Raw genomic sequence first — 22,282 nt, forward strand, 5'->3', positions numbered from 1 at the left:
AAAGCTGCCACGTAAACGGATGTAGAGAATTGCTACAGTGGGGATGATTGGCTATTTAATTTTAAATGGTCTCTGACTCTCTTTCAATGGATAGGATCGTAGTCTCGTAGATGACATCAGCTATTAAAGGGCTGAAAAAAAAAAAACGAAATCTATTAATTAATTAAATTTAAAAAATTTAAATGGTCTCTGGGACTCTCTAATTATATATTTCCCCTCTAAATATATGAAATCACCAATATTTAAAGAATAGATATGATTATTATTCTTAAATTCAAATTTGTAAGGAAAAAGGGAATTTCCGAGAAATTGGAAAAAAAAGAACGAGAAAAAGTATTAAGAAGTCCGCGAAATCCAAAATAAAAACACACAGCATTGTTTTTCTCTCGCTTTCTAATCTTCCCTCCCATTTCTTCGTCTATCCCCTTCCTCTCCCTCCCTCTCTTCTCCTACTTCGAGTAGCGATTTGAGCTCTACTTCTCTCGAAACCCTAAATCTTCCATGGATGAAACCCTAATCGATCGCTCCGTTTCTTCTCGCCTACTCTCTTTCTAGGGTTAAGTCTTGTGCTCGATTACTCCGTTAGGATTTCACGGTTTTAGTCATCAGAGCATGGAAGGCGGCGCGGGGACGTACAGTTCTCGGACGGCGGAGGAGGTCTTTCGTGATTTCAGAGCCAGGCGAGCCGGCATGATAAAGGCTCTCACGACTGGTACTTATCGCGTAAACTTTGGGAGGTTTTTATTGATTGATTTGTCTCGGTTTGGTGCTTGTAGATGTTAGGGTTTGGAAATGATGCGACCTTTTGTTGTTTATGGTGTTGCAGAAGTCGAGAAGTTCTATGAACAATGTGATCCCGGTGAGTTCTTTTCCCGTCTGTTTAATTTAGTAATTTTGACTGGTGCGGAGCTATCGTGAATTGGTGGATTCACGGTCTAATCACTGTTCTTTCTGAGTATTTATGTGACCAGCATTTGCAAAGTCAGTTACTCGGTTATTTGATTTATCTTGTGGTATAAAATGAGATACTTTCATATGCCTTAGCTCATTCTTCGATTTCGTTTTTCACATGATGAATTAAATTTAGGATTTCTGCAATTGAAATGTAGCAGTCATTTAAGTATCATTTGTTATGACATATCTTGGGGAAAATTAGACTTTGAAGTAAACATAGTCTTATATTGGTTCTGATAAGACATGATTGTTTGTAGAAAAGGAGAACTTATGCCTTTATGGACTTCCTAATGAGACTTGGGAAGTAAATTTGCCTGCTGAGGAAGTACCACCAGAGCTTCCTGAGCCAGCACTAGGTATTAATTTCGCTAGGGATGGAATGGATGAAAAGGATTGGCTCGCTCTTGTTGCTGTTCACAGTGATGCATGGTTACTGGCTGTTGCATTTTATTTTGGGGCACGGTTTGGGTTTGACAAGGAAGCGAGGTAATACTTTTGTTGGACCTGTAGTTAGTCAATTTTACAATTAATGCTACTTAAGATCATGTTTTTTTTGCATGGTTGGCCTATTGTTACAGTGAGACATTAATATTTGTATTCTGGAATAAAAAGGAGCATAAGGAGATTTTTAATTAATTTATTTTTATCCCTCTTCAGCGCCTGATTGATAAATGACGGATAGTTTTTGTTTTTGAAGATTTGATGGTTCTAGTGACTTATTAAATTCATCCAGTTGTAACTGTGTTTTGCTTTTGGGTAATGATTTCAGTTCTGTGTGCCTGCCCATAATGTAATGATAAGGCTGGTATGGATTGGGAAGACCTGTGAGTGAACAATGGCGTGCATCATGCCCCATTGCAATTGTATGATATGGATTTAGGGAGCATGCATTGTTTTAAAAAAAATTCCGCCTTAACACTTAGGCTCCGGCCTTGGAATATAACTAGACTCTGCTTGGGTTCTGTCTAGGTGACTGGCCATCTTGTCTCATATTTTAATATATAGATAGACTCTAAAATTCAAAATTATTGTACATGTTAATGAATTAGTGGATGCTAATAGCTAACTATAATTCTTAACAAAAATGTATAAGTATATTGTTTAGATTGTCGGTATTAATTTTAATTTCTTTTTTGGCTATTATTTCTTTTATTTGCTTATCTTTTAACCATCTTGAATTTTGGGCATCTACCTGGCCACCCGTCTAGCGCCAAGGCACTACATGATCTCTTGTCCGCCCATCTACCATCTCCGATCTTTTAAAACCTTGGGAGGATGCTACGAAACAGTTTGATGTCGTTAATTTTTTGTTTGCCTTAAAACTGACTGGCCATTCAGCCTTTTGCAATATAGTATATTAGTATCACTAAGGATACTTTACTTTCAATCTATTCATTATTATATACTTACTATGAGCTAAGGTGCCGGATTTGTTTGACAATTTGAATGAGAATTACTGAGTGTAGTGCATACCAATTAGTGACTCTTTGATTACAATCTATTTGATTGTGTTAATCAATCACTTGGTTCATGCACAGTTATGCTACATTTTGATATGTGCACTGGCATGCCCCTTACTACCATTGTTGATATGGTATTTGAGTTTGAATTTTAGGCTAGCAGAGGAGAAAGGAGATTAAGCTATGTGGGTTTTATTGGTTATTCTGTCTCATTTGCACTGTGATTTGGGTAGTAAATTCAGCTAACCAAGGTATGTGGCACCTCATATGGGTTCCCTTGCTTTACAATTAGCAGTTTGGTTATTCATGGATTAAGTCTAGTGCTCAGCCTTTCCAGGGGAGGTCAGGAAGCTGTGGGCAAAACTTACTTGCTTGGAAGTTGGTGCATAGTCTAGCAAACCTACTTGCTTGGAAGGTGGTGCATAATCTAGTGAGGTCTTAAAGTAAGATCTGGTTATCTTATTGGTCAGTGTTTGATATCACCTAGCTAATTATATGACATCCTCCTCTGTAGGCATAAATATATTCTTTTTTGTAGATGTTCATACTTATTAGCAGTTGTTTCTCATTTCTTGTTGCTTTACGAAGGAAATGTACAGAGTAGTCATAAGAAAGAAGATGAATTATGAAAATAAGATCTGTGATTTATGTAATATCAGGAAATGATCCAGATACAAGAAGAATTTTGATAACACAAACTTGAATCTGCAAATCTGAGTCACCCAATCTGAACAATCTATTTGTGAGATCCAACCTCAATCTGAAGAATCTATTATCTACACCTATTTAGCTATATAATAGCTTAGTTATTGTAGTTGCTTGATTCAAGTTATTGAACAGATTTCTTGCTATTTCACTTGAGAAGATGCTGCCTGTACAATATCCTGACTTCTGTCCTGAGATCGTAAGAGGTGGTCTTTAGGTGGTTTTATATGTGTTTTCTTGTTTTCAGGGATGCACATTACTCCCCTTAATTCAGGTACTTGTCTGGTTTTATTTCATTTTGTCAAGGTATTTTCTATCAGACTTATACCAAAGTTCTTTGAACTACTAGCTACAAAGTATGAGAAAACCATTTTGTGCTTCCAAATTCCAACATTGCCCACTGTTAGCCATCTAATTTATGTCAACAGATTTTCTTAACCTATTAAATAAGGTACTAGAGGGCCTCCAAACTACAAACTGACTAGTGCTTTGATAGTTTTTATTATGGCTTGTATTTTTGTGAATATCATCTATGTATAGCTATCCAGTATATAGTACAGAGGTTGGCAGTAACTATTTCCAAGCCATAATCTTTTGAGCAATTGCTGAGATTTTGATACTTCTGCTAAAACTAAGGGATAATAGTCAAATTGTGCTTTTGGAAGTTTTAACTTTCATTATATTTAAGTCCTATGATAAGGCAATCTTAAGTGGCTCTTCGTTCATAGGAGAATGCTTTTCAAATTATTATGTCTGACAATTTCTCTAACTACCTCCTTTGATTTGAACATCAATTATCTGATGGATCTATTTACACAGAAGTTGTTTCAAGTGGAACTTGAGCAATGAAGCTTCGTCTTCTGAAGGAGCCATTTATCTTATTAACATCTGAGATCATTTAATCTTAACTTGACAAGCAGACTTTGCTGAATAACCAACATATTACCTCTTGTCCATGTGCGACCACAGGAGGCGGCTTTTCAACATGATCAACAATCTCCCCACTATATATGAGGTTGTTACTGGAACTGCAAAGAAGCAAATTAAAGAGAAAACCCCCAATAACAGTAGCAAGAGCAACAAGTCCAGTTCAAAGATGGTAAACAGGAATACCATTTATAGCATATCCTGGTTAACTATTTTTTCCTTTAGCACCTTCAAATTTTTCTGTCTGCTCTCTCTTTTCTAGCAGTCACGACAAGTAGAGTCCCATACAAAGTCATCCAAGATGCCACCAAAAGATGATGAAGCTAGTGGGGAAGAGAATGAGGAAGAGGATGAGCATGGTAACACTTTGTGTGGAGCATGTGGCAACAATTATGCAAGTGATGAGTTCTGGATATGCTGCGATATCTGTGAGCGATGGTTCCATGGTAAGTGTGTAAGGATTACACCTGCCAAGGCTGAGCACATCAAGCAGTACAAGTGCCCGGACTGCAGCACCAACAAAAGGACCAGGGCATGAGAGACCATCTTTAGTTGTGTTTGTTGCAGTTGTAATGTATGTGTCGCCTTTTTAGCTTATGGACTTTGTTTCTTGTTTTCTTGTTAGGTATGTTTGTTACCTTATACTTCTGTTAAAAGAATCCTCTTATTTGGTTAATCTTGTATCTGCTAGAAATATGGGTGCTTTCTTGACAGTACAATCTTCTGCATGCATTTTAACACATTGTTAGAAGGAAACTCCATCTAGATATTAGCAATGCCACCGAGTCTGCAAACTAAGTCTTTTTCCTGTTTATCTCTGATTTGAGTATTTTTAATGGATTATACGAGATGAATAGGATATTTTCTGGTTATTTATTGCCGGCTGAATATGGAATAATATTTTTGAGGTTTGAAGCATCTTTAAAAGCTGTTCGTCTCTTCATAAACTTGCTTCTCTGAAGCTAATCACTAGTAGTAAGTTGACCTCCCCCCGATGATGCACTTTTGGCTTGTTACCACTACTAGGGGGTCAAACCTACTTGTCATAATGGGTAGGTGCTCATAATTGATATTTCTTCCATTGACTTGATGTAGAAGACAATCCAGATAATCTGAGAAGAATGGGATGCTGAATCCCTTGGTTACCCATGCGATCAACCACTTTCACGTCTATCCAATCAGCTTTATTCTGTTGACAAGAATAAAATGAATCCAAGAATCAAGAAGGAAGTTGATACTGGCTTTTATTATTATCTTAAAATAAATTTCATTAGACATTTATTCTTTAAAAAAAAAAAGATGAATTATTATTCTTGATTTGGGAATTCCACAACATGTCTTTCCTTGCAAATGATTGCATTAATGCCTTTCCCCTGTCAAACTTTCTACCTTTCTCCATGTCTTTACCAATGGTCCTTGCAGGAGCACCTCCCTTCCATGAATCTATGGAACCTGTTGTTGTCTCTCACCACAATCTCCTTTCCCTCAATCTCTGAGACCATTTTTAAGAAAATATGGCAATCATCACATATTCTCAGGTTCTTCACCACCCTAATCACTGTCCCTGCTTCAAAAACAAGTAGCCCAAATGCAACGGCCAGCTTCTCGCTATGTGTACCCAGCATTTCTTCCTTCTCCTCATCATGAACATCCTTCAGAACAAAGCTCTTATCAGCTATGTAACCCAATTCTCGAATCTTCCTTCTCAACTCTTTCAACACCTTGTATATTTTCTGTGACAAGGAATGCAACTGATCACCGGCTATGAATCGATGCACTTTTCCATTGAATTCTACCCAGCTATAACCTACCATTTTACTGATGCCTCTTTCTACCATACTACTTCTAACACCATCCATATCTTCCCATCTTCCTACTGCAGCATACAAGTTGGAGAGCAAGACATAGTTGCCTGAATTGTCTGGTTCGAGTCTGAAAAGCTCTTTGGCTGCAAACTCTCCTAATTCAACTCTTCTATTGATGCGGCTTGCATTGAGAAGGGCACCATAGACTCCTGCATGTGGCTTCATTGGCATATCCTCTATAACTCTCATTGCTTCATCTAATTGCCTGGTTCGGCATAACAAATCTACCTTGCAAGCATAGTGATCAACTGTTGGATTTTTTATCATCTCAAAAATTTGGCAGCCTTCAATGGATAATCCTGCATGGCTACAAGCGGTCAAGATGCCAAGAAATGTTATATTATCCGGTTTGATGCCTTCTTCCTCCATCATATTCAGCAACTTTATAGCCTCAAGGCCATATCCATGAGCTGCCAAGCCTGATATCAATGAATTGTAAGAAAATATATCTCTCCGCCACATTTCGTCGAAGATTCTCTTAGCATCTTCCACAAGTCCACACCTTGAGTACATAAAGATAAGAGCATTATAACCTGAAATGCTTAAACTGATCTGGTTTTCTTTGATATAATTGACAATCCATGTTCCACAATGCAGGGTGCCCAAATGGCCGCAAGCTGAGAGGACACTTGAGATTGTAACATCATCAGGTTTTAGTCCCTTCATAGAAGTCATCTTTCTGAAAAGCTCAATTGCTGAACTCCACTGCCCATTTTGGGCATATCCTGAGACCATTGAGTTCCATGAGATCACGTCCTTCACTGGCATTCCCTCAAAGAGCTGCCTTGCGGCCAAAAGATCACCTTCTCTTGTATATGCAGCAATAATTGCATTACAAGATGCCAAACTCCAATCCTTGCTTTCATAAAAGACCTGCCTTGCTCTTTGCAAACTTCCGCAATTTGCATACATATTTATGAGGGCCGTCCTGACGAAACAATTCATATGTAAATGCCTCTCTCTGAGAGAACCAACAATTGATTCGGCAAGCTCTAGATCTCCTTTCAGTGAACATATGGAAATGACAGCAACCCACGTGGTCTCATTCAGCTGAATACCAGCATCCTTCATGAGACCAAAGAATTTCAATGCTTGCTCCACTCTCCCATTCTGTGTGTAACCCGATAGCATTGCATTCCATGACACCACACTCCTCTCAGGCATCTCATTAAAGAACCTCCGTGCCTCTTCCAGCTCTCCAAGCCTTGAAAGCCCAGTTACCATGCAGGTCCAAGAAATAATGTTCCGCTCTGGCATCATATCGAACAATTTCAAGGCCAACTCTTTGCAACCCCACTTCCAGTAGCCTGAAAGCAGTGAGTTCCAATCCGCAATAGCTCTCACCCGCATTTCATCAAACAAGTTCTCTGCAAGTTCAATGGTGCCACTTTGAATGTAAAAGTTCATGATGGCATTTTGGACATAGTGATTTGAGACATGCCCAAGTTTCAAGACATGTGCATGGACCCAAATTGCTGCACTACCAAGTGATTTGATCAAAATGGGGAATACAGCGGCATTGGGCGTCACGGTGAGGTCGGACATGAGACAAAAGGCAGCAAAAACATCATTAGGGGTTCCCACTCGGGAGTAGAGTTTGAACATGGAGGTGAAGGCGTGGATGTTAGGTTGCGGAATAGATTCAAACAGTTGATGGGCGTATGCCAAAGGCGCGCCAACCTGGACACAGCGATGGAGGAGGAAGGAAAGCCAATGGTTGGAGCCATGGAGGGAGTGGAGGATGAGTTGGGCATGCAGTTGTTTGAGGCCGTTGAAGGTTTTAACGCGGGACGGCGCCAAGCTTAGATTCATATAATGGGAGGAGGCGGTTTAGAATTGCCAAATCACATTGGTGAGGAAGTCCTTCTGATGTTTATTTTGATAGTTGGGGTAATCTTGAAGAGGATTTCACAACTATGATATACAGAAAGGTGGTGGATATTAGACTTATATTTTACCTTCAAGGTGATATATATATATATATATCTTCTTCTTTTGAGAAATTTATTCACATAACACCCTATAGTTAAGCAGTTTTGCAATTTAGCTCTCTCCTTTCACTTTATTTGCATATCGCACCCCATTTTTCTATAAAGTGAGAAAAAAGACCTGTAAGAAATACCGTGACTGCCGGTTGAAACTTAAAAGGCGTGGCGTTGCGTTTCGTTTCGGCGAAGCAGAACGAGGAGTTAGCAAGCCGAGCTCTCATGGAAGGAGAAGGCCGAGTTCCCATGGAAGAAGACAGAGCTGAGCTCCGCGATGGAGGCGATGACGACACACGAGACGAATCCCTAGGCGCCGCCGCCTCCAGAACCATGGCCGAAGACAAGAACCCTAGCTCTCCCTCTTCCTCCTCCGCTGACTCCGATTCCGAAGACGAAACCGCTGAAGCCCTCCGCATGGAAACGCTAGAAAACGCCCTTCGCGAGCAACCATTGGACTACGAATCACACGTCCAGGTAATCTTCTCTCTCTCTCTCTCTCTCAAAGTTGAGTAATCTAGCCGTTGTTTGAATCAAAACCTTGTAAAAGAAAGTTCCATTTCTGTTTCTTGGGAGGTGTTTACTGGAATTTTTCCGTTGTTTGGGTTTTGTGATGAGTGAATTGAGAAATTGTTCCCTTTTTGGATCTTTGTTGCTTTGGCAGTACATTCAGTGTCTAAGGAAATCTGGTCAGATCGAGAAGCTTAGGACTGCAAGGGAAGAAATGAATAAGTACTTCCCATTGAGCCCAAAATTGTGGCAGGAGTGGGTGAAAGACGAAATTTCGTTGAATGCAGGGTATGGGTGCACTTAGTTTTTACACATTGTTGTGCCAATTTCTCTTTCTATTATAGTTTTGTTGTTTGTTCTATTTAGTTCGAGTGGAACCCTCAAATGTATGCAAAAGAAGCTATCCTAAGGAGAAATTAGATACGTCTTTCTTCATTGTAATTTCATTTATGGTCTTGGATGCTGTTGTCACTGGCATGAGTACATGCATGAAGAATTTACCTCCATTCAATTAAGTAGTATTTCGGGCTTCAATTTTTAATTCAAGCTAACTTCTCTAAATTAATCTGTGATGCATATGGGTGTTTTCCCTTTAGAATGTTAGCTGTGGTGTAATGAAATGTCAAAAGGTTTGTTAGTGTAGCATATCAATGTGTCATTGTGTATTTGTAGACTGGCACATTTATCTTCAATTTCTTCTTGTGTACTTTCTGATAATATTTTCTTCTTTATGTTCTTATGCTATAGTGTGGAATCTTTCGCTGAAATTGAGAAGCTCTATGAACGTGGTGTGCAAGAATATTTGGTAGGTCTGAGATAACTGATAAGATTCTACATTAGTCTCTAATCTGTTATGAATAAGGATATTGGTGGATTAATTCTGGTTGTCCCAACTCCCTTTTATGCAGTCTGTGCCATTATGGTGTGATTACATAAATTTCATTCAGGAGCATGATCAATCAGTATCTCAATGTTCACCAGCTGGTCTCTCAAAGATGAGAAACTTATTTGAGCGTGCTCTTACTGCAGCAGGATTACATATTGTTGAAGGCAGTAAAATATGGGAAGCTTATAGGGAGTTTGAGCAAGCTATTTTTCTAACTATTTCTGGTACTAATGATGAGGTAAAATGCTCTGCAATCTGAACCAAGCTTCTACATAGTTCACATGAAAACAGTTTTATAAACCCCCAACGAACCTACTCCCACAGGAAGGTTTTAATTTTTCTTTTCACTTTCCTCAGGAAAAGCCAAAACAAATCCAACGTATACGCACTCTATTCCAGCGTCAGCTGTCTGTTCCTTTGGTTGATCTGAACTCAACACTCACAGAATACAAGGTTTGGGAGGCTGAACATGGGAGTGCTAATGACATCAGCTCTGACTTGGAAAGGATTCCCTCCAATGTTGTCTCTGCCTATCATAAAGCTACAGACATGTACAATGCGCGGAAGCACCATGAAGATAAACTAGCCAGTTCTGACGCATCTGAGGCTGATAAATTGCAACATTTTGTGGTATATTAATAAACTATACTATTACAACATTAGATGGATCTTTTTAACTCACAATTTTTAATTCCTTGTTCTCTTCTTTTTTTTTTTAATCTTTTTAACAAACTTTCTTTGTTGTTGTTGCTTACATGAGATGTATGATTCTCCCTCTCTCTCTTTTTTTTTTCATTTGATGATATCTATAGTTTTATATAATCTTTAGCTATCTAATGGATTAAGATTTAACATTTATGTTATTCACTTTTCCTTCTTAGTTATCTGCAAAATCTAAATGAATCTTTATTTTCATGAACCAGAATTATATTAAGTTTGAGGAATCTTGCGGCGACCCTGCTCGTGTTCAAATTCTCTATGAACGTGCTGTTTCTGAATTTCCAGTATCAAGTGATCTATGGCTGGGATATACTAGTTATCTTGACAGAACCTTGAAGGTTCCCCACAGATCTGTCTTGAATTCAACAATATTTTGTAGATGTTATTTGCTAATATTTTCTGTTACAGGTTCCTAGTGTTTTGAAAAATGTCTATTCTAGAGGCACAAGAAATTGTCCATGGGTTGGTGAATTGTGGGTCCGTTATTTGCTTTCTTTGGAACGTTTACATGCTTCTGAAGAAGAGTTTAAATGTGTAAGCAATCAATTCTTTTGTGTCAATACTCAATATAGTCAAGCATAATCAAGCATACCATGAAGATAGCCCATATATTAATGGTTTTATTCTTTATGTATTTCCTTACAGTTGATTAGCAAATCGTTTTGTTAATGTTGGTTCACAGATTATGTTTTGTTGCTAGATTGAATGCTTTCAAAGATCTTATTTCCCCCTTACAATATGCATGAAATGTCTCATTTTATCATTTACTCCTTTTCAGGTCTTCGAGCAGTCAGTCCAATGTGCTTTTCCAAGCATAAAGGAGGTAATGTTATCCTAATTTATCAACTACGTCTTGTCATATCTTATGTATGGGCAGTTGTATCTTAGTTACTTAACTAGAAGAGGAAATATCTTTTAATAGATTTACCAGGACATAGCATATTATTCCAAGAAATTTCTCCTTTAATTTGGTAAATACAAGATAATCATTCTCCCAGTGAATGGAGTTAACGATATTATGTGAAATTCTGGTCTGCAAGAAATCATTCTAAGTATTTTTGTTTTCTGTCTGTCATATTCTTTCCGCAAGTTTGCCTACTTTAACTATATACACTCTCTAAGTCAGAATTTGACCTATCATTTTGTTAGGATATTCAATGTTTCAAATTTCATTTCGTCTGTCCAACTTCTTCTTTTATGAATAAAGTGGGTTACATTTACATATTGCACATTGGTTGCCATATGTAGGCACACAATGCAATAAATCCACCTATTGGCTAGCAGCTTATGTCTTTAGAACAACCTACTAAATGTATCATTGTACCTAATTATTTTGATGATTATATGAACCAAACAAATCTAATGCACCAATTCAATATAATGTTTACTTCCAGCGTGGGGACATCTAATTACTGTTTTCATATTCTTTGGCTAGTAAGTGGTCTTCTTGTGAGAGGATAGATGCCGAAAGAACTTTTACATACCTTTTTTTGGTGGTTGCAGTATCTTGATTTGTTTCTTACCCGAGTTGATGGTTTAAGACGGAGAATCTCATTGGGTTTTACAGAAGAGAATGGACTGGACTTTCAACTGATAAGGAAGACATTCATGGTTTGTTTTATAAGCTGATGTATATGTATATATATATGCATATCTGCTGTTTGGTTTCCTTACAGTGTGACATGAACTATGGATTCACATAATTCCAGGATGCTGCTGATTTCTTGTCTCCACAACTTCTGAGCATTGATGATTTACTGCATTTGCATGCATATTGGGCCAGGTTAGAGGCCAATCTCGGAAAAGATGTAGTTGCAGCTCGTGGTGTGTGGGAAAATCTTATAAAGAAAAGGTTTGCTTTTATTTAGTTTGGATTCTCTTAGAATGATGATTACTTGCATAGACATGAGATTGTTAAAGGTATCCCAAGCGTGAGGTCTTGCTAAATGCACAGTGTGCATTAGACAAGCCTTAGCCTTGACACCAAGTGAAAATTTCTCTCATTATGTGACTGCAAGCCAAATTCTCTAGTTATATTTTGTACTCTTTTCCTTTTTGAATTAATTGAACTTTGTGATTCTCTTTAGTGGATCTATACTAGAAGTTTGGCAGCAATATATTGAAATGGAAATTGAACTGGGTCACATAAGTGAAGCAAGATCCATTTATAAGAGATGCTACAGCAAAAGGTTCTCTGGGAAAGGCTCAGAGGTAAGCTATTTGTTGTAGTAGAGCATAAGTCGTCTTTGCATTAATTTCCTGATTCCATTAACATTTGTTTTTCTTAGTCCAAATATGTCCTTAACAAGATAGTCAGTGAATGCCATTGTTCTTAATCATGCAACTGTGTTACAAAGTATTTCTCTCAAAGTCAGATAGGTATCTATACACAGTTAGTAGGCTAAATAATCTGGAGAGGTGAATGATGTATGAACAATTGAACATGCAATACATTGTGCTACTATATAGTGGCTTCTGACTGCTGTTATAGAAATTAACGAACTATGTTGCCATGACATGCTCTGTTGCTGTCTAATGACATAGACAGTGTTTAAGTCAAATGTCCGTGTATTTATACCTCAAGTGATGCTTTATCTTATGGCTAACATCTGGAGGAAAAGCTTGCTGGATTTTTTATTGCTTGTAGAAATAAACTGTATAATTCAATAGTAACAAAGAGGAAGACAGAGACTTTATTCGAAGCACATGTACATATAAATATGCATCCTTTATTTGAATTTGATACTTTCAGGCAATATATCTTGATTCTTTGACATGAAGTCTTACAGAATTTCATTTCTCACTGAGACACTGAAAGCTATCATAGTGGCATCTGATAATTGGTTGAAGGCATTAAAATGTTAATTGGATGTCATGGAATTTTATAGCATTAACTAAGTTTTGAAGTTTCATGGAGAGAGCAGTGTATCTTCCAAAGGTAATGCCACTTTTGCTTGCCAGCTGATTATTGGCTAAAGGGACTAAAACTCTTAATAGATAACATGTTCGTTTTGTTCAGATTAATCTTATAATTTCGTAAAATTGGAAGACTCTGTTGTATTCTTCAGAGTTCAGACTTCAGCAATCTTGTTCTGTGAAAATTCATTCTAGACTATCATCAGTCTTTATATTTATAACTATCTATTCTTTCATTTGGAGAAACCTGCCAATGCAAAGGTGCTGCTTTATATTTCTGACATATTTCTGAATATCAATTTCTTGTTTAGTTGTTTATCATTTGTGAAGTTGTTTTTTTCAATTCTATGTGGCTAGAGCTTTATTTCCTGCATATACTTGGGCACGAAGAGTGTCCAATAAAGGTGAAATACAATAACTATGTTTCCTAAATGACGAAATATTCAGGATATATGTCATTTGTGGCTACGATTTGAACGGGAATATGGCACTCTAGACGACTTCGATCTTTCTGTAAAGAAGGTATTTCTTTCTTAGTTTTTCCCCCTAACCCTTTCTTCCTTCTGTTCTTTTGTATTGCCATCTAGAAAATGAATAACCGTTTCAGTTAAAATCATGATTAACATTTTCTGTTTACTTGCTTATCCATTTGATAGATTTTCTGGATATGAATCAGTAACCATGATCAGTTTATTTACTTTAAGTGGTCAGATTGGTCACTTATGCATAATAGTGTAAACAGTAAGCTAAATTATATTTTTGGTAACATCATGATTAGTTTTCCCTTTTCAAACAAATCTTAAAGTTAACTTTGACCTAAGTGAGATGCTGATGCCCTTTTCTTGGGAGGTTGTTATAACCATTTTACCTTTATTAGTACTCTACTACTATGTTCAAGGTAGAAGAATATGATAATGCCATCCATGATCCATCATGTAGACCGCATATAATTCATATTGAAACAGCCCGTCTTGGTGTCTCCATCATGGCACTTGGGGCAATAAACTTATTTAAGGTTGGTTTGAAATCAAGGCCGCTGCCCTCTTTGCATCCATCCTGACATGGCTCACATTATTCCAGGCAGTTCTGCCCTTCTTACAGATTCAATCCATACTTCGTAGCAGTAAGGAACATAGTCCACCTATTATCTAACCCTTGATATATTCCTACGGAAATATTGAAGCAAATAGCAGCCCCACTGATTTTTCAAAAGCAATATGAAGCTTATCTGCTTATATATGTCAGACCCTCTATAATGAAGTAAAATGTTTTCATTGCTTCAACATTATACAAATACACTTATAAATAGCCCATCTGAGTGAAGTTTGTCCGATGAGGCACAGGTTGATCCCATTTTTAGACCTTAAGTTTGAGAAGTTTAGATTATAAATCGGTCAAAGATAAGCACATTCATGCCATTAAGTTTACACAGCTTCCATTGGCACAGCTTGGTAGCCAATTTGATGAGATTATTCAGCCCTAATATTAGCAATACCTTTCTTTTGCTTATTGAGTTTTTCTTGATTTTCTAACAGTTGTTTCTTTTTGGTTTTTCCAATCACTAGGTAACACCTCGTCTGCAGGAGCTCATGTTGTTTAAGTCCCAGCATGAGTCTAAAACCGATGCAACATATTCTGTTTCTAAAGATACTTATGATGCAACCCAAAAGAGAAAAATGAGTGGAATGTCTAGCAATAGACCACCTCCTACTAAGAGAAGGAAAGACGATGCACCTAAATCCACAGAAGTATCTGATTTTGGTGCAAAGAAGAAATCAGTGAGTACTAGTGAAGGTGAAGTTAAAAAAGATGAGGTGGTTCCTATAACCAAGGAAGCTGATGTCTATGCCTCCGACAAGAAATCTTCAGGATATACAAGATCCAAGGAATCAAAGTCTCAGTTCTACAATGATCAGTGCACAGCATTTATTTCCAATATAAACCCCGAGGCAGGTTTTTCTTTCATTGCTCTGGAACTAAGTCACTAACTTCAATTAACTTTAATTAATTCAATACCTAAAGTAACTTCTCTCCATAGGCAAATGAGGAACATCTTCGCCATTTCTTCAGTGATATTGGTGGAGTGACTGCTATAAGATTGCTAAGGGACAAATTTACAGGGAAATCAAGGGTTTGTCTCTGTTCTAAATATTCAGAACTGCTGCTTTTATATTTGTCAGTGCTGTTTTTGCTCATTGCTTGATTCCAATTCTCAAATGGTGTCACATTCTTTTCTATAAGAAAGATTCAGAGGCACAGCAAGAAAGTATCTTTGATTGGACATGCTCTTTTCTTCTAGCATTTGCATTAGTATGTGTTCATGTGTACAGTGCACTAGTCTAAATAGAGGAACAAGCTTCCCTGTGTAGTTGAGACATGAGACATGATAGAACTACTTACTTGATCAATATGTTTTGCCAGGCTGTCTATTCCACATCTATGTGCATACTGTAAGGGATTGTGTGTAGACTATGTCAAGTTTGGTTGTTTTAATTTTTAACAAGAACGATACACCCTCTCCTTGCAGCCAAATATCTGTATTAAGATCAGAAAAATTGTATATTTAGTGTTGTCATCCTGTAGTTCACACAATTTACAGATTAAGCAATTAACTGTTGAAGTCTTGCAAATCTAATGAAGATTGGTTGTTGTTAAATCATTCTTTCCTTCACTTTTGCAGGGCTTGGCTTATGTGGAATTTTCAGATAATGAACATCTCGCCTCAGCTATTGCGAAGAATAAGCAGAAGTTACTTGGCAAGAGATTAAGTATTGCACGTTCAGATCCAAAGAAGAACCAGAAAAGAGCAAGTGATAACAACAATTCAACCAGGGGTCGTGGTATGCTAATTGGTTATCTCGTTACATTTTGTGCTAAGATGAATGTATGTACTAGGTAATAGGAAGTAGAATGTCAAGATCTTTTTTTTTGTTTTGTTTCTTTTGCGGGGATAGATTGACAACAAACTTCATTAGCATTACACAAAAGAAGCGAACTGCAGTGGCTAGGGTTAGGAATTTATGTACATGCATGCAGCATTTTTTTGTCTGGAAAGAAAAACATTATGTATATATGTGTAACGTCGTAGTATGTACTCTTGGAATTAGACTGTGCCAATTAGTGTATCAGTTACTAGGAGGCATCATTGAAATTATCTTTTGTCAAAGATCGAATGCTCATGGAAATTAGATTTGCTGAAGTAGATAAATGCAGTACGAATGTGTAATGACTATCCATTCTATAAGCAAGAAAGGGTAAGGAATGTTTTGAACTCATACATGTACTGGACCTCTAGTTATTTGTAGAAGTTAACTGTGGAAGGAATGACTTCTTCATTTTTTTTCAAGTGCTCTTGTTTCCTTGATTTAATCTGGTAATAAAATGTTTGAGGACAAGATTATTTTTGCATTATAAGACATCCTAACAGAGAGCCAAGTTTGTTACTATTTAACAGTTCGTTCATCTCGAGCAATCATGGCAATAAAACACAAAATTCTCAAAGTATCAATTAGGTTGCCTATGCAACTGTCATCAATGAAGTATTTAATAATTGCTAAACTAGAAAGCATTCCCATGATTTCAAGGTTTGGCAAATTTTTGGAGTCTCTCTTTCTTATATTTCCAGTAAGTCCAGTATTTGACCATTCAGATTGCGATGTTGTGAAATTCTCTTGAACCTTACAATGTTACATTGTCTGATACTGTCATTGCATTTATACAATTGCACAATTATATATTTTGCCTATTATTATTGTTATACTTGATTGTGCAACCCTCTTGGAATAATTTGATAGTCTTCCTTTCTTGAAAAGGGGGACGATAGAAAGGGAGGGAGAAATTTCTTAATGGATTATGTTAATAGATTGTATATGCCATCTTGCCTGCAGGATTGCTAGATCTTTACTAATGAACTTCCCTCTGGAAGCTCTGTATTAGTTTACTACCAAAGGCTACAGATGCACATGTATCCCAGCTGCACAAATGCATTTAAAATTTGAACTTGTGTATTCTTTCATGCAGATAGTGGAGTGCATTTTGGAAGTGATCATGGAGGAAAAGGGATGGTGGATGAGAGAACAATCATAGACAGGCCTGGCAGCGATGAGAGACCCATTGGAAAGAACACTTTTGCTGCACCAAGAGCTCTGGCTAGACCTCTTGGGTGGACTAAAAAAGAAGCCAAGGTTGATGAAGGTGCTGAAGAGCTGAAATCAAATGAGGAATTTAGAAAAATGTTCCTAAAGAAGTGAATATATCACGAAATAGGTAAGTTCTCTTTTATATAACAGAATTTTGGAGTAATTTATATAGATATGTAACAAATGTCCAAATTTGAATTAGTTTTATTAGGAACTTTAACAAGTAGAGAATCTCCATTCATTATTTTGGTGCATCAATTGTAAAGTTTCTGGCATCAAGGAACCATCAATGTATTGCTTGAGCATATATTTTATGTTAAATCCTACCACAAAAGGTTAATGAATATCTCTTGCATGTCTTCTTGTAATTATGGGAACTATTTTTATTCAAGGAAGTACCGCTAGATATATTCCATCTATTGCGGATTAAGTTATTAGGGGATCATTCCAATCAATTGAATTTTTTGTTTATAATAAGGAGATTTTCATTTAGTACGAGTTATTGTCTTATTGGTAAAATAAACTATATATTTGATGAAGGATCCTAAGTATTAGGCATGAACATTAGTTGAGAATCTTAAGATTGAGAGAAGGTTGAGCACGACAAAGTCTTTTTAAAGATTTGTGAGTCCTATAGCTACATGTTCATATGCATATATGTTTTTGTGTTGTTGTGTGTTACAGAATTTTGTGACGCCTCATTTAAATTTTAGTCAGAATCAAAGTGTCATGGCAGTCTAAGAGTTCAAGTAGTACAATAGCAAAATTGGACTAGAGAGACACTAAAGTAGTTTGGCAAGACTTATGCTTATCTGCTGCTGAACAAGTTTTGAGTTTATTCACTGCTAGATCGATAAGAATAAGGATAACAACTCTTTGATCTTATCATTAGCCTCCCAAATATCTTAGAAAAGATATTTGGTAACTTAGTAGTTAAATTTCTTTTGCCTTTATAAGGGCATGATCTCTTTACTTGTAAGATATCGAAAGTTCCAGTTAATAAAAAGAAGCGATACTTCATCAAGAAAGTTTGTCTTCTCTAAGTGTTATTGAAGGCTATTTTCTTTTTTTGTACTTCTATACTGACTTTACTAGATGGTTATTTTATCTTGTGAAGAAGTTGAAGTGCTATACGAACTTATCAAAATACTGAAAAAGTTTAATTCCGTGACAATATGCTGACTTTGGGACTGTTTTTTGTAACATACCTTAGTGTGGGAGTATCTTGTCCATATTAGTAGTGCATAAATGTCACTCAATTTTTTATAGAATTGATTTTACCATTACATGCAGTTCAAGTATCTTTATGTTTTGCAACCTAATCAGACATCAGTTTCAGCTGTCCATCTCCCCTTTGTATATATATATATATATATATATAGAGAGAGAGAGAGAGAGAGAGAGAGAGAGAGAGAGAGAGAGAGAGAGAGAGAGAGAGAGATGACAAACTTCATGTTAAATATCTGAAAAATATTTAAACACTTATATAAGTATGTTTTGGGATTCAGAAAACCTTGTCTCATGATAAAATAATTGAGACCTCTCTCTCTTTCCATATAGGGATTAACCTTTTGATCTTGAGGTACACCAGTAGCTAGAAAGTATTAAAAATTTGAAAAAGTTTTAAACATATTTTAGCCCTTGAATGTGTCTGGGATTTACAAATGCTCATCCCGAAGTGAAAAAGGATATGACTTTAGCTCTTTTAGGATAAGTCTTTTGAATCCTGAGGCACATTCAATTGCTGTACATGTTTTACACTTTTTCAATTTTTGAAACCTCAATATAGTTTGTACTTTGTAGTCCACCTCCATCACTTCTGATACAGTTTTCTTTATTTTCTTTTGGTCACTGTAAGGAAACTTCTTAAAGTGTGTACTTTCTAATGATTGCTTGCATTATATTTATTCCAGGTATTGTGGTTTCCAAGAAACTTCCATAGTCTCCATCAAGCTACCATTCTAAGACTCAAGTACATCACTTGTAGGCTTTATCACTTACTAGATACATAATCCACAGTTCTAACGATTGCTTGCTGCAATTTTTTCATGGTAGTATTCTTTTACAGTTGCAAGAAACTTGCAATGATTTCATCAACTCTTTGAGATCTGTTTGTTGTTGCTATTTTTCTGAGATCATATTCATTTCCGATTGCAATAATCTTGCAATGATTTCATCAACCCTTTGAAATATGTTTGTTGTTGGGATAAGCTCATTATGCAACATAAGGTAACAATTTTCAAGACATGAAATAAAACCCATTAGTCCCAACGTCTTATTTTGGAAAGGGAAAAAACACAGAGCTAAACACATGTATTATTTATCATCATACTTGAAGGAAACATATTTTATTCGGCGAAGCTTGTAAATACACTTAAATGAAGTTAATTCTCTGTAATAAATTTCAGGGAGGAATCAAGTTAAGATATATCCAACTCCAACAATTGTTCCACTAAATCTAGCATCTCCTTCTTTCGTCGTTCAAACTCTCGGTCAATGGTTTCATTTAAGTGATCCAAGTGGTCGTTTATTTGACTAACCTTCTCCTTAATATCATTGAGGTTATCTTCTGCACTGTTTAACTCCAAGATTGTTGATCTTGTTTCTTCTTTGCATTCCTCCTCCTCTTCCAGGAGATCATTCCTCCTTTTCTCCATACTTTCTAATTCCTCTGCTGCAATGGTTAATTCTTTTTTAATATTGGCAATCTTCTTTTGTTGATCTGAGATCTTTGTGTCATGTGACTCACGTCTCTTTACAACTCTCTCTAGTATATTCTCTTGCACGTCCATAGTCTTCTTGCATTGCTTAACAGTCTCTGCATATTGTGTATAAGAGTCAGTAAGAGATGTTAACTCTGTAGATAATTTTGATGATATTTCTCTTTTTAATATCTGTTTATCCAAAGAGCTTTGATTCTTAATTTCTGCTCCAAGTTTCTTTAGGATGGGCACAATTTCCTCTACTGAAGCTTTAATGTCTTGCCCAACTTGTTGTAATTCTTCTAAGCTGTCTTCTATTATTTTTGCTGTCTCTATGGAAGTCGGTTTCTCTCTCAAGGCTTCTTGAAGATCGTTTATGATCACTTTAATGTAGTTCCACTTACGTCTGATTTTTCTTTTCTCAGTTTCTGAAGCTGAAATGTGCATCTTGCAAGTCAAAATGATCTTCCTTGGAGGAGTTGGAGTTTGCATATTTGATGTATTAAATGATGGAGCTCTCAGTGGAAGTATATTTATATACCAAGTTTCATCTACTCCTTTCTCTGCAGCGATTGTCTCCGTTGCTGCTTCTGCAAGAGGAATGTATCAGCATTATCTAATGTTTTAACTATGAATTCAGTCAGCCATGCCAACAATTTTATGCTTTAATTTTGTAGAGGTGAGGTGATACTTATGGTGAGTTAGCTACGTCACTTGTTTCTTGCAAAATTACAGTCTTTGTATCTTTCATGAGTTGAGAGTGAATAGCGTAATTTCTTGGCTAGCTAGATATTAGCTTCAAATTGAGAGGATATTAACCATTTATAGCAGCATAAGGCAGTTCTCTAGAGTGCCTCTTGGTAGCGTCATTTGGAGAGGTCTCTTCTGCAACTGATGCATCTCGATCTTCAAGTTTCTCTGTTACATCCGATTCATTAGCTTCACTCAGGGTTCTAGTTAATGATGGAGTAACCCCTTTGGCAATGATATCCTGCTGAACTTCTGCAAGAGAAGAATGCAACGGTAATAGCTTTATTGTTTAAATCTTAATCAAGGTCATATTTTCTGTCTCCAGGACTTGACAGTATGAATAAGAGATGGATCAATAAGTAGTATGTGTATGTTACTAATGTTTCTGAATAATGGTTTTAAATGATTAGAATGATTACCCCTTGAAGTAGCACAGCTCAACACTTCTGCTTGTCTTCTTGTAGCTTCACTTTCAGTACTCTCATTTGCAGTTACTGCGTCTTCCTGATTTCTTAGTGTGCCACAAACTTCTGATGTTGGAGCTTTAGGTGAAATTCCTCTTACCGTTAAAGATTCATCAACTAGCACTTCCACAGGGTTTGTACACAGAGATTCTGCTATAACAAAAACATTTGGCATAACCTCTTTTTTTTTTTAAACTCTGTAGCAAGAGTCAGCATGAACAAATTATATATGATCAGTAAATGAAGATTGCTTGTTTTAATTTTCTTGTAAATAGGAAGATCACTTGTTTCATTACTAAATCTTGTACTATGAATGAGAAAGGCTGATCATTCAGCAATGGTGAATTAATAGTGTTTGTAGTAACAGAAGAATTACCACTTGAAGCAGTATAGGCTGATTCTTGGGTGTGTTTCTCTGCAGTTTCACTTAGCATATTCTCTATGCCATTTGTTGCATCTGATTGTGTAACCACACTTGTTGCCCCCGATTCTACTGTCTCTAAAGGGGCAGCAGAAGAAAGCTTAAATGTTCTCATTGACTTGGTTTTTGAAATAACTCTCGCCACTCCAGCAATTCTCAGGAAAAGTTCTTTATTCCACCTCTCTTGTTGGACTTCTGAAAGAAGAGAAAAGAGGAAAGGTTAGGCTTCAAAAAACTTTTGAACATTGTGTATAGATATGAACAGCAGCTACCTCTTTTGGGAGCCAAAATACTGCTCTCCTTGAGGGCCTCGAGGATTTCCTCTTCTGACCTAGGACTTGGGATGTCTGTCGAGATTGTTGGAGTGGATTGAGAGAGGACATTTGTGCTTTGATCTTTGGCTCTTAAATTAACCACGAGAGGAGATAGTTTCTCTATGGAATTGCTATTTGATGGGACACTTAGCTTCATTTGCTTTCCTTGATCTGCAAATATATGGGACAGCATTTTCACTATTAAATTGTTTTGAAATTTATTGTAGGTTGAAATATGTACCCATGAATGGTTATCTCTACACAATCAGCATAATCTTTCAGTGTTATCTTGATGCCTGCATCCAAGGAGCCACCATAAGAGAGTGAGAGAGAGAAAAAAAGAAAAGAAAAGAATAATAGAACAATTTGAACAGATTTAAGAAGAGAAATTCCTTAATCTATCAACTTCTTGTTGTTGGAAAACATTTCTCTTGGACCGAAGGAAAGAATCATTACTAGCACTCTTAACAAATTCACCAAGAGGGACAAAAACAAACACAATAGTTATTCTTAATAAAAAGATAAAAGAAAGAAAGAAAAGGAATGCCTTTTTTAGCTTGATGACAA

At 36.6% G+C, this 22,282-nt stretch overlaps 3 protein-coding genes across 6 annotated transcripts; 2 read left to right on the plus strand and 1 right to left on the minus strand.

The window, feature by feature from the left end:
* Window positions 1-367: 367 nt before the first annotated feature.
* On the plus strand, window positions 368-4,722 carry LOC140773778 (PHD finger protein ALFIN-LIKE 8-like). Of its 2 annotated transcripts, none has more exons than XM_073116513.1 (5): window positions 368-712; window positions 827-859; window positions 1,212-1,440; window positions 4,089-4,218; window positions 4,309-4,722. In XM_073116513.1, the coding sequence occupies exons 1-5, from the start codon at window positions 613-615 to the stop codon at window positions 4,582-4,584; spliced, it is 768 nt and encodes a 255-aa protein (XP_072972614.1). In that variant the 5' UTR covers window positions 368-612; the 3' UTR covers window positions 4,585-4,722. The 2 variants fall into 2 exon arrangements, with proteins under 2 accessions (XP_072972614.1, XP_072972615.1); XM_073116514.1 differs by having other exon boundaries at window positions 4,312-4,722.
* Window positions 4,723-5,282: 560 nt separating this feature from the next.
* Window positions 5,283-7,877, minus strand: LOC140773227 (pentatricopeptide repeat-containing protein At3g22690). Its single transcript, XM_073115704.1, has one exon. The coding sequence runs from the start codon at window positions 7,721-7,723 to the stop codon at window positions 5,450-5,452; it is 2,274 nt and encodes a 757-aa protein (XP_072971805.1). The 5' UTR covers window positions 7,724-7,877; the 3' UTR covers window positions 5,283-5,449.
* Window positions 7,878-8,031: 154 nt separating this feature from the next.
* LOC140773226 (uncharacterized) lies at window positions 8,032-20,474 on the plus strand. Of its 3 annotated transcripts, none has more exons than XR_012106438.1 (18): window positions 8,032-8,370; window positions 8,558-8,691; window positions 9,151-9,208; window positions 9,312-9,527; window positions 9,647-9,919; window positions 10,213-10,347; window positions 10,418-10,543; window positions 10,788-10,832; window positions 11,513-11,620; window positions 11,719-11,861; window positions 12,097-12,220; window positions 13,373-13,447; window positions 14,491-14,874; window positions 14,964-15,056; window positions 15,606-15,765; window positions 16,946-17,191; window positions 18,978-19,115; window positions 20,192-20,474. XR_012106438.1 is itself a non-coding variant. In XM_073115703.1 (17 exons), exons 1-16 carry the CDS (start codon window positions 8,119-8,121, stop codon window positions 17,173-17,175), a joined length of 2,556 nt encoding a protein of 851 aa, XP_072971804.1. In that variant the 5' UTR covers window positions 8,032-8,118; the 3' UTR covers window positions 17,176-17,191; window positions 20,192-20,474. The 3 variants fall into 3 exon arrangements, 1 of the variants encoding a protein (XP_072971804.1); XR_012106439.1 differs by having other exon boundaries at window positions 18,978-19,036; XM_073115703.1 differs by lacking the exon at window positions 18,978-19,115.
* The last annotated feature ends 1,808 nt before the right edge of the window (window positions 20,475-22,282 follow it).

The sequence above is a fragment of the Typha angustifolia genome, chromosome 13 (genome assembly GCF_048772165.1).
Source record: "Typha angustifolia cultivar Huaian chromosome 13, ASM4877216v1, whole genome shotgun sequence".
Lineage (NCBI taxonomy): Eukaryota > Viridiplantae > Streptophyta > Magnoliopsida > Poales > Typhaceae > Typha > Typha angustifolia.

What these genes read in the sequence shown, in the direction of transcription:
- LOC140773778 (XM_073116513.1), top strand. Translation starts at nt 613, where the DNA reads ATGGAAGGCGGCGCGGGGACGTACAGTTCTCGGACGGCGGAGGAGGTC. An exon ending in GATAAAGGCTCTCACGACTG is followed by an intron (nt 713 to 826) that starts GTACTTATCGCG and finishes ATGGTGTTGCAG; the next exon opens with AAGTCGAGAAGTTCTATGAA. An exon ending in ACAAGTCCAGTTCAAAGATG is followed by an intron (nt 4,219 to 4,308) that starts GTAAACAGGAAT and finishes TCTCTTTTCTAG; the next exon opens with CAGTCACGACAAGTAGAGTC.
- LOC140773227 (XM_073115704.1), bottom strand. Translation starts at nt 7,723, where the DNA reads ATGAATCTAAGCTTGGCGCCGTCCCGCGTTAAAACCTTCAACGGCCTC.
- LOC140773226 (XM_073115703.1), top strand. Translation starts at nt 8,119, where the DNA reads ATGGAAGGAGAAGGCCGAGTTCCCATGGAAGAAGACAGAGCTGAGCTC. An exon ending in TGATAAGGAAGACATTCATG is followed by an intron (nt 11,621 to 11,718) that starts GTTTGTTTTATA and finishes ACATAATTCCAG; the next exon opens with GATGCTGCTGATTTCTTGTC. An exon ending in CAATTCAACCAGGGGTCGTG is followed by an intron (nt 15,766 to 16,945) that starts GTATGCTAATTG and finishes TCTTTCATGCAG; the next exon opens with ATAGTGGAGTGCATTTTGGA.